The sequence below is a fragment of the Trichophyton verrucosum genome (assembly GCF_000151505.1).
Source record: "Trichophyton verrucosum HKI 0517 chromosome Unknown contig00286_1.f1.exp, whole genome shotgun sequence".
In the NCBI taxonomy this organism is placed as follows: domain Eukaryota; kingdom Fungi; phylum Ascomycota; class Eurotiomycetes; order Onygenales; family Arthrodermataceae; genus Trichophyton; species Trichophyton verrucosum.
Window position 1 is genome coordinate 20115 of NW_003315461.1, and position 12579 is coordinate 32693.

General features: G+C 47.3%; 6 protein-coding genes across 6 annotated transcripts; 4 read left to right on the forward strand and 2 right to left on the reverse strand.

Moving 5' to 3' along the window:
• Positions 1–466: 466 nt before the first annotated feature.
• Positions 467–1836, forward strand: TRV_03387 (uncharacterized protein; the record flags this gene model as incomplete). Its single annotated transcript, XM_003022445.1, has 3 exons — positions 467–575; positions 611–820; positions 881–1836. 3 exons carry the CDS (start codon positions 467–469, stop codon positions 1834–1836), a joined length of 1275 nt encoding a protein of 424 aa, XP_003022491.1.
• Positions 1837–2773: 937 nt separating this feature from the next.
• TRV_03388 (uncharacterized protein) lies at positions 2774–3675 on the forward strand (the record flags this gene model as incomplete). The annotated part of the gene is made up of 2 exons (XM_003022446.1): positions 2774–2960; positions 3056–3675. The coding sequence occupies 2 exons, from the start codon at positions 2774–2776 to the stop codon at positions 3673–3675; spliced, it is 807 nt and encodes a 268-aa protein (XP_003022492.1).
• Positions 3676–4986: 1311 nt separating this feature from the next.
• TRV_03389 (short chain dehydrogenase, putative) lies at positions 4987–5796 on the forward strand (the record flags this gene model as incomplete). The annotated part of the gene is made up of 1 exon (XM_003022447.1): positions 4987–5796. One exon carries the CDS (start codon positions 4987–4989, stop codon positions 5794–5796), a length of 810 nt encoding a protein of 269 aa, XP_003022493.1.
• Positions 5797–6072: 276 nt separating this feature from the next.
• Positions 6073–7123, reverse strand: TRV_03390 (uncharacterized protein; the record flags this gene model as incomplete). The annotated part of the gene is made up of 2 exons (XM_003022448.1): positions 6073–7035; positions 7082–7123. The coding sequence occupies 2 exons, from the start codon at positions 7121–7123 to the stop codon at positions 6073–6075; spliced, it is 1005 nt and encodes a 334-aa protein (XP_003022494.1).
• Positions 7124–7817: 694 nt separating this feature from the next.
• TRV_03391 (uncharacterized protein) lies at positions 7818–8784 on the reverse strand (the record flags this gene model as incomplete). The annotated part of the gene is made up of 3 exons (XM_003022449.1): positions 7818–7919; positions 8010–8645; positions 8695–8784. The coding sequence occupies 3 exons, from the start codon at positions 8782–8784 to the stop codon at positions 7818–7820; spliced, it is 828 nt and encodes a 275-aa protein (XP_003022495.1).
• A 336-nt stretch (positions 8785–9120) lies between these two features.
• On the forward strand, positions 9121–10751 carry TRV_03392 (uncharacterized protein; the record flags this gene model as incomplete). Its single annotated transcript, XM_003022450.1, has 4 exons — positions 9121–9380; positions 9447–10167; positions 10240–10510; positions 10567–10751. The coding sequence occupies 4 exons, from the start codon at positions 9121–9123 to the stop codon at positions 10749–10751; spliced, it is 1437 nt and encodes a 478-aa protein (XP_003022496.1).
• Between the last annotated feature and the right edge of the window lie 1828 nt (positions 10752–12579).

Sequence of the window (12579 nt, forward strand, 5' to 3'; positions counted from 1 at the left end):
CCCAAAGAAGCCATCAGAATGCGCCAGGTGGGGACGACAGTGTGGCCGTTAAAGAAATTTGGACCCGGTTGGTATCCGCCGGGCTGACGAGACTCACGTACCAATAACTACCCCGACCGATTTGAAAATTTGTCTCACTGTTCTCACCGTATCAATGTTCATATTTATGACAATGTTTGGTGTCAACGTCGACATATCTTGTACGTTTGTGCATTGGTATTAGTAGGACTAGGACTCCATGCACCAATCAGAGCGGAGAAAACAGTAACTACTTTCCAGGATAATGCTTCTATATGCCCGTCGGTAGCCCTTGTGTCCATTGCCATATCTTAGGTCGTTTTTACAATCTCATTCGAAGTTACTGGGATGATGACTAAGAAGTTAAAATCAGCCTAAATATGGGATAATATTAGTCATCAATACTTAGTCATACGTCTTAGTCATCACGCGGGGTGTTTCTTACGTCATGGAGAGGCTGAAGATGGAGCTGAAGAAGGACGAAGCAAGAGACAAGAAGGAGACAAGAAGGAGAGAAGAAGATGGAAAAGACGAGCAGAGAGGAGAGCAGGGACGCAGTTTGCAGATAAGCGTACTAACAAGGAGAATACAGAGACAGCCATGCCAGACCAGAAAGGAAGCCCAGAAGGCCCAGGCAGGAGACTGATGCCTGGCAACATCATCTCGACGGCGTTGCGGATCCTGCCTCGAGCAGAGGGGCTTCAGTTGAAGAGCGCGCAGGAGACGGTGGCCCTCGTTGGCCATGCATGCATGGTGGAAAGCGGTTTCAGGCTGATCGGGTTGGGAGAAGAGCACCGGACAGGTACGCAACAAGCCATTATCTCCAAGCTGACAAGACCCTAGCTCATGATTTTGTGTACAGATAGCGGTGATGTCCTGCCTAGAGACTGGAATCTGGGCAGCCCCCCGTCTGCCTTCAAATACTCACACTCGCATCATCCGCCCTCAGAGTACCTGCTCCAGGTCAACCGCCTGGGGAGCATGACGGTCATCTACGCCGTCGCCCTGTTCAACAGCCGGACAACTTCGTTCGACATCTCCACCGATGATTTTATTTCAGATTCGAAGCTTCCGATAGACGCAACAGCCACGTCTGAAGAGACTATTCGGAGCCTCTTTGTATCGCAGTCTCGCCTTGAGGAGTTTTGCCGTCTGTTTAATGAAAATATTGTGCAGAAATTGATGCCAGACCCATCCATAGCTCAGACTGGCGAAGGGGAGAGCAAAGAGCCCCTGGTCAGTCTACGGGAGCAGGCTGCCGAGCAGTACCCTTCTCGGGGACCCCTACGTGATGACCGTAGCCCTGGACCTACCCGTCCTTACCCATTTGACGACCCGCTGGCCATTCCATCTCGTGAACCCATACCCGCTCCTTCCGGCGACTTCCCGCCGCCACGGTTCGAAGACGAATATGAAATCAACCGCGGGCCCAGGGGATCGTTCCCTCTCCATAGCGGATACGGGCGAGATGAGAGGCAGCCTGTAAATATCGGCGAGAGAGATCTCTACCCACAGGGCCTTGCTCCTCACGATCCGCTGCAGAGGCACCTAGGCCCAACCCGGGGCGGTCGAGGAGGCTTTGGCAGCGGCGGAGGCATGCACCCGACCTTCGACGACCCAATGTTCGGTGGAGGCGGACGAGGTGAGGGAAGCTATGACCTGCAGGTACCTCCTGGAGCACGGTATGACCCCGTCGGTCCAGGAGACGGTCGACCATATGGACGGGGTTCAGGCTCGAGATCAGGCTCCGGTTTCCCGGGGGGACCAGGGCCGGGCGGCTTTGGCGGCTTCGGCGGCGGCGGCGGCGGTATAATCTAGCCCATAGTCAAGTAGTAGCAAAAAATGTACCATATCACCCCGTTAATCGTCTTTTCAGCGTCTTGTACTCCGTGACTCTCCTGTAGCTCCTTGTAACTCCAAGAACTTGCCTGGAGCTTGTTGTTGACGTCTCTTCCTCTCTCTCTCTCTCTGTCTCTCTTTTTTGTCTTCCTGCGGAGGTCATGTGAGGTGGCTGGAGCAGTGTGGCGTCTCCAAAACACCAAAACGCCAAAACCATCGAAACGCTCGAAAAAAGACCATTATTATTTGCCAAAATCAACCAAAAGTCGACTGAAAGACCAAACAATAGCCTGCAGCTCCTGTCGTCGACTACCCAGGACAAAACAATTCACGACCCCTCCCTCGAGCTCCCTCGCTGTGTCGCATTCTCCCACTATCCGCGCCTCCTTCGCCCTTCCCGCGCCCACCTTGCTCGGTTGATTGCTCACTCTCTCTCATTTACCCCCCAGAATAAGCGACCCCCCTCCACCGCCCGCGAGCTGCTTCTAGGACCGCCACCCCGTCCCCCGTCTTTCTAGTGCCATCGACTCGAGTACTACTCATGGAAAGCAAGATGGAGATCGATTCAGGGCGGTCTCCTGAACCCCACGGCCTCTCGCTCATCACCGACCCGGAGTCAATACCGACCCTAGACGGCTGGATCGAGAGCCTCATGAGCTGCAAGCAGCTTGCAGAGATCGATGTCCAAAGATTATGCGATCGGGTGGGATTTCTCTCCTTTGAAATTTGATGCTTTATACAGCGCGGGAAATTCTCTTCTTCTCCTTTCTTTTTTGACGTCGTCACTGTCGTTGTCGTTAGATGCCCGTTTTATGCTATTCTTGCTTGTTTGATGTGCCTCCCTTAAGGCTAACCAACTTATCTACAAACAGGCCAGAGAGGTTCTGCAAGAAGAGTCAAATGTCCAGCCAGTGGTATGTTTCCCTTCCCCGCCTGGCCATTTGAAGTGTTCCAGAGCAGTCTAGGGGATATACTGATGTCCGCTGGTGTGTTGCAGAAATGTCCAGTAACAGTCTGTGGAGACATCCACGGCCAATTCCACGACCTGATGGAGCTGTTCAGGATTGGTGGCCCCAATCCAGATACAAACTACCTCTTCATGGGTAAGTCAATACTTGAAACCCAGAGCAGAAGACAATGCGTGTCTCCCCCGCCGAGTACTGTCAGTCTAACATGTTTTATGTAAAATGATGTGAAGGCGACTATGTCGACCGTGGTTACTATTCCGTTGAGACAGTCACTCTGCTTGTCGCTCTTAAGATCCGTTACCCCGGCCGCATCACCATCTTAAGAGGAAACCACGAATCACGCCAGATAACGCAGGTCTACGGCTTCTACGACGAGTGCCTGCGAAAATACGGCAATGCAAATGTTTGGAAATATTTCACTGACCTCTTCGATTTCCTCCCTCTCACTGCCCTCATCGACAACCAAATCTTCTGTCTTCACGGAGGTCTCAGCCCTTCAATCGATACATTGGACAACATCAGATCTCTCGATCGTATGCAAGAGGTGCCGCATGAAGGTCCCATGTGTGATCTGCTCTGGAGTGACCCAGACGACAGGTGCGGCTGGGGAATCTCTCCTCGTGGGGCTGGATATACTTTTGGTCAGGATATCTCAGAGGCATTCAACCATAACAATGGCTTGACCCTCGTCGCGAGAGCACATCAATTGGTGATGGAAGGTTATAATTGGTCTCAAGACCGGAATGTAGTAACTATATTTTCTGGTATGTCTATGCTGTCGTCTTCCCTCCGGTCTTTGGTGAATAATGCTAACCCCGTCAATGTGATCAGCTCCAAATTACTGTTATAGGTGCGGAAACCAAGCAGCAATTATGGAGATAGATGAGAATCTCAAATACACTTTGTACGTCACTCACTCCTTACTTGACCCCTTTTCTTTTACTAACTTGGACATCTTAGCCTTCAATTCGATCCTTGTCCCCGTGCAGGAGAACCAATGGTGTCTCGTCGCACGCCGGACTACTTCCTGTAGATACGAGAAAAATGACCTGCAATACATTCAAAGCCTGTTGCATTCCAGTTCGTCTCACAGTGTCCCACCTCCTGAACTTTCCACAATCTTCAAATGAATTACTTCCACTTCCCGTTGTTGTCACCACATGACTGGATTGTACACGGCACTCTTAATATTCTATTTCTTCTTCTTCTTCTTCTTTTTTTTCGTGCTTATTCAAAGACACCCTCTTCCATTATTTGTTTCATCCATTGCCTCCGTTTGCTTGTGTATGCTGAGGAAGCGAAAGATTCTCGCGCTAGGTTGTAACGGATCCTGTTGAACAAAGAAAGGATAGGACTAACTCGGGCAACTTGACGAAAGAGATGGCCGGCTGGAACGCCTTAAAAAGGAGAGATAAAAGAAATTAGAATACCCGAACCTCCCACGAAAAAGAACTAGAAATGCAAATGAAGATGATAAGTTTTTCGCCTCAATAGAACAACATAACTCGATATCGTATGGATAAGTGGTAGCTTTCTTTCGTGGAATTCTCCATAGGTTCGTCTCGGCAGGGTAACTACATCGCAGCCCTTCCGCAGTTAGCTGTCTGATCGTCTTCGACCAAACCAGGACAGGGACAGTAACTGTCCGGCCGGTTTTCCGCTCCTGACTTTCTCTCATCTAATCTTCATCCTCATCTTCATCGTCATTTTCTCGCATCAACTTACTACCGCTTTGGGGCTGCTGACAAAGCGCACTTGGTGAATCAACTTAACTATGCAAACAGTCCAAAATATGCAAACACAAACACTGCAAACACGCCGTCTCGAAAGTGATGCAAACATGACAAATGAAGGAAATACCAAACACCGTCAGCACCCACCCAGCTACCAAATGCAAACTCACCAAGACCACATATTTGTAAGTATACGAAGCGTACGCAAGGATAGAAGCTGAAAGAGCAACACAGATTAAAAATCAATGTAGAAGATATATACAGATTGGGATTATCTAATGCAGCTGGAGAGGTATATAAAAACGGTGGTCAGCACCCGTTAATTGGGACACTACTCGAGAGCAATTAACAGAACTCAACCCAGCATATTATCAAACATCAATCATTCAAATCCTCCATTTTATCAACTTCCATAAAAGCACATCACAATGGCTACCTACTATGGAAAAAATGCGGTCATCATCGGCGGGAGTCATGGTATTGGACTAGAAGTTGCTAAAACCCTCGTTTCCCAAGGTGCCAGGGTGGTCGTCTCCGGACGGCGCGCAGAACCGGTTGAGGCTGCGGCAAGGGAGCTCAATGGACTAGTTGCCGGGGCTTCTCTTGTTGTTCAGTCAGACATTACCTGTATGAAGAGTCATGAGGAATTCGAGGATTCCGTCAAACAGCATTTGCTGGCCGATGGTGACTCCTCCATCGACTTCCTCTTTATCAACGCTGCCTATGCCAATCTCATCCCGTTCAAGTCTGTTACTGAAGAAGACTTCGACAAACACTTCAATACCAACACACGAGGGCCCTTCTTTATCGCTCAGCGGCTGATACCGTACATTCGACAGGGTGGGTCTATTGTGTTCACCACAAGCGTATCCATCGGCACCGGGTATCCGGGTATGGCTGCATATTCCGCATCAAAGGCAGCGGTGTACTCAATTGTGCAGACGCTTGCTGCTGAATTGGCCAGCGGGGAGAACGGCAAAGAGGGTATCAGGGTCAACGCAGTAAGCCCCGGCTTCGTTGACACGCCGACCATGGGAATTATAGGTGCAACGAAGGAGGATAAGGAGGCATTTGCGAAGATTGGCGCCCAGACATCGCCAATGGGTCGAATCGCAAAGCCCATAGAAATTGCCAAGGCCGCTTTGTTTTTGGGCTTCGAAGCCACATATACAACTGGTATCGAGTTTGTGGCCGATGGAGGCTCCAGATATTTGAGTACCCAGCTAGAAAGTCACTGACGTGACTGTATGGTCCTCAAAGTTGGTCGTGATGGCAAGAATTTTCAATTTTGATATATATTTCGGGGGGCGGGGTCGCATGAACAGAGATAAATCAATAGTGGAATGTATATCAAATAGAGAAATTGCTTAGTAGACTATCATCAACCAGTCCTGTGTTACAAATAACTCAACAGCCCATAGCTAAGAACGGGAAAACATGCATTAAAAGGGAAAATCGCTCTGTGTGCCGATAGGAAAGGTAATAGGAATATAACGAGGTTTTCGTACATAGCTTCATGACATGACAACTTGACTTTGGCCCTCTTCGTCGTTGTCCGATGTCTTGGGTTCTATCCGGTTATCAGAGTAGTTGCGCACTTTAGAACTCCCGTTGGGAACGAAAAATCTGCGATCGACCCGGCCAAAGAGGAATATGTAGACGACCATGGCTTCGAGGACAAAGTTGAAAATATAAAAGCACGCCTTATGATGGTACCACGCAGGATTGGTAGCGGCTCGGATAGGGGAGGCACTGACTCCGATACGGAACCCTGCACCAAGCGTCAAAAGGAGAGCTGCAGCGGTTACGATGATCACTTTTGCTGACCACGATCCAGAGCCAAATTGATCACGTGGTTGCCTTTGAGGAGCCAGATGAATAAATGCAAGTATAAGTATCGGGAGGAATGCAACAAAAGTCAGCAGACTGCCACCGAAAAGCTGTAAGTCACGATCTATCCGTCTAGTATTAGGAACCAGGGTGAAGAAACTTTGCACAGTCGCTGTGATGACGGTAACCAATGTTAACCCAATAAGGATGTAGAGTATTTTAAAGGCGTATGATACTGGACGAGACCATCCCACGACGGGATGGCTAGCACGAAGCATACGTTGCGCGAATATCAAATTGATCACAAACAGTATCAAGACCCCAGCGGCAACGAAGACTTGTGCGGCAATTGCGACATCGATGTTCATTGGCTTCGCGGCCCACACAATTCGAAGGGTATTGGCCACGATACGAGCTATGCAGAATCCCCCAGTTGCTGCAGACGGGATGAACTTGTAATTGCGCTTCAGGTTCTTTCGAAATAGGGTAAAATGCGAAACAGCTCCAACGAGGAATATGGCAATGAAAACGGCAGAGATAGCAACGTCTACTGATAGTGTAGGGCGGCCACCAAGCCCAGCACCTGGTGGAGGATAAGGAGGCCCGTGTGCCTCTATACCAGGCTGTTTCAATAATGTTAATACCATCTGAGACCAGGGATATTCAATAGCAATGAGAGTTCACCATTCTTACCTTCCCAGGAGGGCCATGGGCCATGTCTGGAGAGCTGGACATCGTAATAGTGCGTTGGATAAGACAGTTCAACGATAAATACTCCGTACCCTTCCAGATTTCGGTTTTGAAGGTGTAACGAAAAAAGTCGACGGAACCGGGTCAATCACAAAAGGCCAGCTTGAGGGGATATCAGTCATTTAAGAAGTATCCCATCTTTCAGCGTCATGAAACGATGGGCCAGCCATAGTCATCACGTCGGAGGCCGGGCTCTTGCAGGCCCCAAGGGTCATGGTAATTGGTAACAAGGGGAATATTTATACATATTTCTTTTTCCGGTCAAGCAAGATGACGGAGTGCGTCTTCGCTGTCGCGTTAATGTAATCGCCGAAGTTGCTAGCTATATTTCCTAGACCCAACAGTATTTTCAATACAAAGCTCATCTGACATGGCGAGTTGTCGGCAAGTCGGTCGATTTTATGGCCGACTTGCCGACTGTGAATTGTAGTGGGGACTTGGCCAATAACATTAGCACATTTGGTTCCTTGACACGAGGACGACCACAAACATGTTCCCATCCCACCGGAGGAAGTGTCGCCACAGTTAGTGCGATAGTTGGTGGACGTTCAAATCAGCATTATTGCTAAAGCTGGTAGCACAATATGAGGCTGTGCCAAAATTTCGACTCGAGCTTTCCTCTGATGCGAGCTCTGTCATGGCAAGTTAATCTGAGATCCTGATGATACCCACATGGGGATCATTTCTCAAACCCCATGCTATAGCCACCAGTTTTCTCATCCTTGACGAACTTGAAATTATCCGTGGACAGACCAAATGGCTTTAGAATCCCATTTCCGAGCTATAATCGACAGGCATTCCATCAGAGAAGGCCTTTGACAAAAGGAAAAGCTGCATACGCGGAAACTCTCAGAGGATAGGGGGTGCTTACATCTTTTAGTTTACCCATCATCTCGGCCATTTCTTTATCCTTTGCTGCGTTTATTTTAGCAGGCAATTCCCTTAGAGCAGTCTTGACCGCTCTAGTGTCTTGCGGAGGGAGAATCCCAAGCTCCAGCAGGCTCTTGTAGTCCTCTTCAGCACCCTGGAGATTCGCCCATCCGCCCAACTGCATTCTTGCCTTCCCTCTCCGCATAAGAGACTTGCCTCTTATACGTAGTACATCCTCCCTATGCGTATCCTTTTCTTTCAACGTTCGAAGGACCTCATCCTCCTGCCCTTGACTCGTATTGTCTGGTAGTTCGACAACCCTAGAGGTGGCATCCGCCGTCTTATTTGAACCCGTATCCGCATCCTTACTAGATTGAGAGGTTGTAGCGAGAGCTATAGGAGCCAAACGATCCAGAAATGTTATGCTAGATGTGGCTGCATCTACAGCCGATTCCCATTCTTCCAACTGTATATGGCATGCAGCAATATTGCTTTTTAAAACAGCCACCTCGTAATCGAGGTAGTTAGGACAGACGGCAAGAGCTCTATCGTATGTAGTAATAGCCTCTGAATAATTAGAAGCAGAAAACAGTGTGTTCGCATCGGCTTTGTAGCTATGTGACTGGCTTAATAGGTCCTATCACAATTAGCGACGGTCGACTTCTGTAGGGTTTGTGGGCACCTACGGCTTCCTCGTCTGGGGGAAAACGAGCATCATGAAAGACTTCTTCGTCCCCATCGCTTTCACTGTGCTTGTCACTTGGTGCGTCTGTCATGGCGTGCTCTGCAACACACTGACTGCGATATTCTCTGTTTCAAATTACAGGACTTGACTTACTCAAAAGTTGAACTAAGGTTAAATTATTAGTCAGACGCACTAGGCGCCCCGTCCAATCATGTTGTAAATCCTGCCTGCCACATATTATTTCCATATGTTATCGATAGCACCTTCAGGAACAAGATTAGTCATATACTTAGTTAACGAGTCTAGCCTTGGCGGCGCTTATAACTACAAACCTTCCTTTCATTCAAAATATGCTTCACGCAGCTCTCCGTGCAGCTTGGCCATCGCCTGGCTAATTAGCTACCCTCTCCACAGCTTGAACCGCGCAATGTCTTTCCTTCGACAGATGGCATCCCAATCCCGCCGCACCATGTTCACTATCAAAAAGTCTCCATGGAAAATACCGTCTAGCCAAGGGCCTTCACTTCCCCAGCATGAACTTGTCGATGAAGAGATTTGCCCTGGATATAACCCAGCCTCCTTCTATCCAGCACAGCCAGGGGAAGTGCTTATCAAGAAATTTCAATTACTTAACAAAATTGGATGGGGATCACAATCAACCGTGTGGCTCGCCCGAAATATCTCCAGGTAACTACTTATCCTTCTGTACTCCTGCTATTGATGTTGTGCACATAACCATTGACAACAACTAAGGAATAAATGGCAGTCGGAGCAGATCGTCGCGGTCAAAATAACGAATAATAACAACGTTGAAGAGGCACATCATGAAAAGGAAATCGAATACCATATTGCACATCTAAATCCAAAGCACCGAGGACACCTAATCCTACGAACATGCCTTGATGCTTTTGAATTAATTGGTCCCAAAGGAAAACACATGTGCCTTGTCTATGAACCGATGAGGGAACCTCTGTGGATTTTTCAGAAACGCTTTATCAGTCGCCAGATCCCTTTACCTATTGCAAAGACGTATATATTTTTCCTTCTTGTTGGTCTCGATTATCTTCACTCGGAGTGCAAGATTGTCCACACAGGTGACACATTGTCCCCTCTTTACCTTCGATTTACTTCAACTAATACATCGCTAGACCTAAAACTTGACAATATTCTCATGAGCTTTGAGAGCGACGAAATCCTTACTAGCTTCGTAAAAAAGAAACAGCAGATGGAATGTAAGTTAGATGAAAAGAGTGGCCAAACTATCTACCGATGCAATAACGACTTCGGCCCTCTTAACGGTAAACAGTTTACGAACTTAATCCCCAAAATAACGGATTTTGGTCTCTCTACAAGACTAGACGGATCGAACCAGCTATCTTCTTATCCTATTCAACCTGATTATTACCGCGCTCCCGAAGTAATCCTTGGCTGTGGTTGGAATGAGAAGGCAGATATCTGGAACTTTGGTGTATTAGTAAGTCCATACCACTTATCCCTGAGAATCCGGTTCTTACTTGCTCTTTATTATTTGACAACCACTTCATAGCACTTGTCACTAATATCTCTGTCTGATAAGCTGTGGAATATCCTGGGAGGCAAAGAGTTGTTCCAGCAGGTACATGACCAAAACGGCCTGTACGATGCAAAATCACATCTTGCTGAAATGATCGCTCTACTTGGAGCTCCCCCCATTGCATTAATTGCAAGATCGAAAGCCGGCTCTGGGAATAATTGGCCTCAACATGTCACTAGCAAAACTGGTAAACTCTGCATTAATCCTCAAGAATTTTTCGATGGTCCTTTCTTTTGCTCTGAAGGTAACCTAATATCAAACCTAACATACAAAAACTTGATATGCTAACTGTGTTTTCAGGAGAATTCTACCATAATGAGCTTATACCGTCTCGAAAATTAGAGAGCACGATACCGTTTCTCGAGGAGAGAGAGAGAGACGCGTTCTTGTCGTTTGCTAGCCAAATGCTCAGCTGGGACCCGGATCAAAGGAAGACAGCCCGCGAACTGATTGACCATCCATTCCTTAAATTGGGTGATAAATAAAACACTACAATTTCTTTAGTGTCTAGACATGTAACTACGGTCATCATATCAACTGCACATGGATAAGCAGATCCGTCCTGTGTGAGAATGAGAGTAGTGCTATAAAAGAAAACATCAGGTATCCTTCGTCTCTCTTAATTGACCGCGACTCATGTGCTTCCTTCACTGCTCTCCATACATATATCACTGCAAACAGAAAGTGATGAACGCCCTGTCGAAATCATTTAGCCGTAGAGCTAGGGCCATCTCCTTCGGGGGCTTCGGAAATGCGTGGAATATTCACATCATCGATTTTAGAACTCGAGAATGCGACCCTTCCGTTTGGGTATACGTGGGCAGATGTGACGCGTTTGTTTCCGTTCATTAATGTAATAGAAACATGGTAAGGGTCCTTGGTCTTTGGGGTATCATGAGGGTCGCCCCTAGACAATATTAGCTGACTTCTCAAGCCAGAGTAAGGCAAAGTTCATACTGCACGGTTGCTGAATCCACTTCTTTGAGCAACTTGGGAACGTAATCCACGGCATTCTCGGCATAATATTTGGCCCATTCCACGTCCTTGGTTGTTCCGTTATGACTCCAAAGGAGAGTCTTCAAGTTTCGCGCGGTGGAGGAGAAGGCTCGAGACATAGTTATCACGGTTCCTTTCTTTCTGTTCCTGTTGAATGGAATAGCTAATTATGTGGATAGAAATTGCGTAGTGAACCTTGCTGTTCGCTGTGTAGGTGAAAGTAGTGGAATGGATTTCTTGTCTGACAGGAATTCTGCAGGGTATTTATGTCGTCAACTCGTCGTCAACCCCAACCATTGACCGAGCACATAGGCTATTACAGCCAACTCGCAACTATTTACGCGCCAGGGTGAAGCCATATGCGCTGCCCCTTATGCGCCGAGGACTTCTGTTGACCTATGAGACCGTCATTATGCAAGGGCGTTTCACTTTTTGAATCTCTTGTAGCCAATAAATTCGGGCGTTTATCAAAGCTCTGGCATGTCTGAAAACAACCAACTCTTTCGGTTGCGAATATTGATCTCCCGAAGCAGTTTTGGGATAGAGCGAGCCAATGGTAGTTTAAACCCAAAACAAACTTCAAGGTTCAGATTAGGCTTGACCGCACATCTCTCCATTCATTAACTTAATTCGGTTTAGTTGACTCAAAAGCGGAGCTGTTTGTCAGAAATAACCAATAATAGTACCGAATATGAACCATTAACCTTTACATTTAAGCGCCCAGCTGAAACCCAAAGAAGTACTATTTATAGTCTAAAAAGACGAGAAGGCATTAAAGATTTTTTTAATGATACCCTGGTGAACGAGTTACGCTATTATAAATTCTAAGAAGTAAATTTTGGACATTCAGAAACATTCTGGGTGGTAACTGTCAATCTCTGGGTTCCTTCCATGGAAGGTTTGCCCGCGTGCGCTCCAAGGAGGCAGTTCTGCGGTGTAGGCCAGATTGAAGAGCAATTTAGGGGCTCCATTGAGTAAAGAAGAATTGCTGGCTGCTATAGGTAACAGCTACCCCGCTTCTACATATACGTGTTCCAGCCATGAGCCGTTCTCCCGTGTATAGGTCAACGCTGGGTCAGGTGATTGAGAGATCACGTGACTCCAATGGAGCGGCCCCTCAAACACTGCCTTCTCAAATGGGCAAGTGACGCCTCGAGGCTGGCCGAGGAGCTGGCCATAACAGTAACCATTAGTTAATTCATTATTTAAAAAATGGCATGCGGGCTTACCTATATGTGAGCTACGTATGATACTAATAACTATCTCTCTGTTACCACCGGTTATTTTTTTTTTTTTTTTTTTTTTTTTTTTTTTTTA